The 3,407-nt window shown below is 52.2% G+C and overlaps 1 protein-coding gene across 1 annotated transcript in view; it reads right to left on the reverse strand.

The window, feature by feature from the left end:
* Window positions 1–541: 541 nt before the first annotated feature.
* Window positions 542–3,407, reverse strand: part of HOXA10 (homeobox A10) — a 3,491-nt gene continuing 625 nt past the window's right edge. Inside the window, exons 2-3 of the mRNA XM_008568254.1 lie at window positions 3,256–3,401; window positions 542–2,080 (exon numbers count right to left, since the gene is read on the reverse strand). Of these exons, the coding sequence (XP_008566476.1) occupies window positions 1,806–2,080; window positions 3,256–3,401 (421 nt within the window). The 3' untranslated portion in view covers window positions 542–1,805. The remainder of the gene's footprint in view (window positions 2,081–3,255; window positions 3,402–3,407) is intronic.

Consider the following 3,407-nt stretch of genomic DNA (forward strand, 5'->3'; position numbering starts at 1 on the left):
CCCCCCCCGCCGCCCGCACCTCCGGCGAGCAGGAAACGCGTGGCCCCGCAGAGGGTCACCAGGTGGGGGAGGCTGTGCTGGGGGAGGGGGCGGCCCCATAAGCCAGGCCTGGGTCCACCTAACCACTGCCGCAGGCGCTAGCCGTGCCCTGTGGGCCTGGCCTGCTCCCCGGATTTAGGCTGGGGATAATCTGGGACCCGGGCGCCCGCAAAATAATCGGCCTCTTTGAGGCTCCCTGGGGCTCCCGAAAGAAATCCTGTTTGGCTTCCTCTGTCTATGCAGCTCCCCTCTGAACTGAAACCACTGGTCCAAGACAACCACAATCCAGATATACTAGCAAGTCATAAAACTGAACAAAAGCCGACAAACCTTACGGCACCAGGGCTATAGGGCCCAGACAAATTACGACCGTCTAGGTAATATTTAAATAGATGCTTAAAGTAATTGCAGGGGCTCAGGCTAGTTCTCCTGTTGTAAAAGTGGTGGATGGGATAAAGTGGAAGGTAAAGATAAGAAGTCAAAAAAGAGGTAAAATTAAAAATCTTCATTCCACAGCTTTTATTCTATAAGAACATAACATCGTCTTTTTTTCCACGCACAGCAGCAATACAATATTAATTTATTCTGATTTAAGATTAGAAGTAAATAGAGCTAAAACTAACATTTATAATAATGATAGAATGCATTTGCTTAAAACAAGATTGGCAATTTTTCATAATAGACATTTGTACAGATTTGTATTTATAGTTTTTTTCTTTTTCTGCACCTACAGGTTTGACCCTTTTATGCATGTAACTTCACAGTATAAAGAAAATCCAAACAATGTCTCCCTTCACTAGTTTATTACGCTTGTCCCAGCCCTCCTAGGCTTCTGTAAATTTCAGAAAGAAAAAAAGTGAATTTTTAAAAACTCCACAAGATAGGGAGAATGGTGGTGTGCTTGTCACATGTTACCAGTGGTAACAATTTTAATGACAAAAAATCCACTAATTCCATGTGTATAAACAAAACTACATTATTTATCTACAGCCAGAAGGATACGGAAATTCAGAGGTAAATGAGACATTTTAGTCAGGCAATGCAAGACCTTACACAAACTAGAAGAGAACTTTCCTTCTCTTGGTCGTTCTTTTTTTTTCTTTTAAAGCTGGGATATCTTACAGAGGAAGGAAAAATTAATCTTTCTGACTCTTTCTTTCTCACTTTCTCAATCAGCCAAAGTCAAGCCCTCTTGCCAACCTGCATGTGCATGCCTGTAAGCCCTTCTCTTGGCCAAGGAAGAAAGGAAGAAAGAAAAAAGAAACCCAGGGGCCTGTATCCCCTGATTAAACACAGCCCAGCACTCCAGGCAGGCGTGCCCGGTGAAGGCTCCTTGCACCATTGACCTCAGGCCAGACACCTCAGCGCCGACAATGGGACCTCCGCCTTCCAGCTAGGTTTGCCCAAGGCTGGCAGGAAACCAGCACAGTGGAGGAGGACAGGGACCATTCACGCAGTGGGACCCCAAGACAGCAAACCCAGCCCAGTCACAACTTGACACTTAGGACAATATCTAACTCTATAGAATTTTAGCACGATATGGCTTTTTCCCCCAGAAAACAACAAATAAACCAGCACCAAGCAAACAAACAAAGAAACAAAAAGTCAGAACAAACCAGCCCTGCACAGATGTAACGGCCTGGGAGATGGCGAATGTGGGAGGGAGGAATGGGGCTCCAGCACAGGTGCGAGTTCCTGGGCAGAGGCTTGAAGACACAGGGAGGGGACCAGCGCTCTGGAAGCAAAAAACGTTGCCTGGAGCTTCATCAGGAAAAATTAAAGTTGGCTGTAAGCTCCCGGATCCGGTTTTCTCGGTTCATTTTCTTCAGTTTCATCCTGCGGTTCTGAAACCAGATTTTCACTTGTCTGTCCGTGAGGTGGACACTGCGGCTGATCTCTAGGCGCCGCTCTCGAGTAAGGTACATGTTGAACAGAAACTCCTTCTCCAGCTCCAGCGTCTGGTGCTTAGTGTAGGGGCAGCGCTTCTTCCGACCGCTCTTTGCCGTGAGCCAGTTGGCTGCGTTTTCGCCTTTGGAAGTGCCTGGCGTTTAAGAGAATAAAGAGGGGAAGGTTAAGTCGAGGCCATGCAGGCTGCGATCAGGGGTGAATTCCGGACTTGCTCCCATAAGAGGGATGCCCTAAGATGAGGGTATGCCCCCCTTTGGCTTGAGGAGAATAAGCAATTCCTCCAAAAGGGATGGCAAAATCGAGTGGGCCTCCAATCTACACACACCCTCCCAGTTTACACTTTTCTTCACTTTTCCCCAAGCACCTGTTTTAGCACAAAGCTGTAGGCACTTGCAGAACGAAAGGCCTGGGAGGGCAGACTGCACATCTTGAACTTAACGCCTTTCTCTGCTTCTGCCTATAGCAGACACGCATTTCCTGCAGCCCCCAGGCTGGGGGGGGGCGCCGGCTGCTTACTGGGGAGGAGTGTCCGCAGCGTGGCTGTCTCACCCCAGCTCCCTGATTGCCTAAGGCCCCGTGAGGAGAGGGAGAAGGGCATAACTGAGGCCAAGGAGGAAGGCACGAAAAACCGATTCGAGGGTCAAGAACCCTCCCTCATGTCTCTCCAGGAGCCAGGGATGTGCAACTGGATGATTCCGAGTTCCAGGGAAAGCGAAATGGCCCCCTCTCTGACTCACAGCTCAGGGCCCCGGCGTCCGGGCCGGATTTGCCTTTTCTTTTCCCCGCAACGAGCATTCCCGCCCCTCCAGCAACTTTGAAAAAAGCATGGGGGATCGTAAACTCGAACTTCGCCGGTTAATGGGCTTATTTATTGGCGCTGGCGGCTGCTTATTTTGGATGCCTTACAAACATCCGCGCTATCTGCGGGTGAGCCACTTTCCCTCCCTCCCCCTCCCCCCGCGTGGGCCGCGCCGAACAGGCTGGGCCCGGAGCAGGGCTTGGGGTGCTCCGGCCACAGGAAAGAACATGCACGCAGGAGGGGGGCTGCTCGCGGGTGTCCTCGCCCCGAGTCAGGCTGATTGGAGGCCAGCGCCAAGGACATCTTGGTGTGGGGCGCTAAGCCGGACATGAATTTTTACTGTGTCCCCACGCCCAAATATTAAAAAGCAAGTTCACAAGGTCAGCCTGCCTGCAGCTTGGGCCAAGGCCGGCCGGCTGCTGCTCGGGCTCCTGGTCCTCTGCTCCTTTCCTTCCCTGGGTCTGCCTGTCTGCCCGCCTGGCTGCAGCCCTCCGGCAGGCCGTGCTTACCCAGGGAGTCCTTCTCCGGCGAGGCTTTGCTGCTCTCGGAAGGGGCCGGGGAAAGCTCCTCCGCGGCCGAGGACGACGCGTGCGCCTCCTCGTCGCCCTGCGAGCCCCCGCCGCCGCCGCAAGCCAGCGTGGGGGGCGGCGGCGAATCGAGG

The sequence above is a fragment of the Galeopterus variegatus genome, unplaced genomic scaffold (assembly GCF_000696425.1).
Source record: "Galeopterus variegatus unplaced genomic scaffold, G_variegatus-3.0.2 Scaffold390, whole genome shotgun sequence".
NCBI classification, from domain to species: Eukaryota; Metazoa; Chordata; class Mammalia; order Dermoptera; family Cynocephalidae; genus Galeopterus; species Galeopterus variegatus.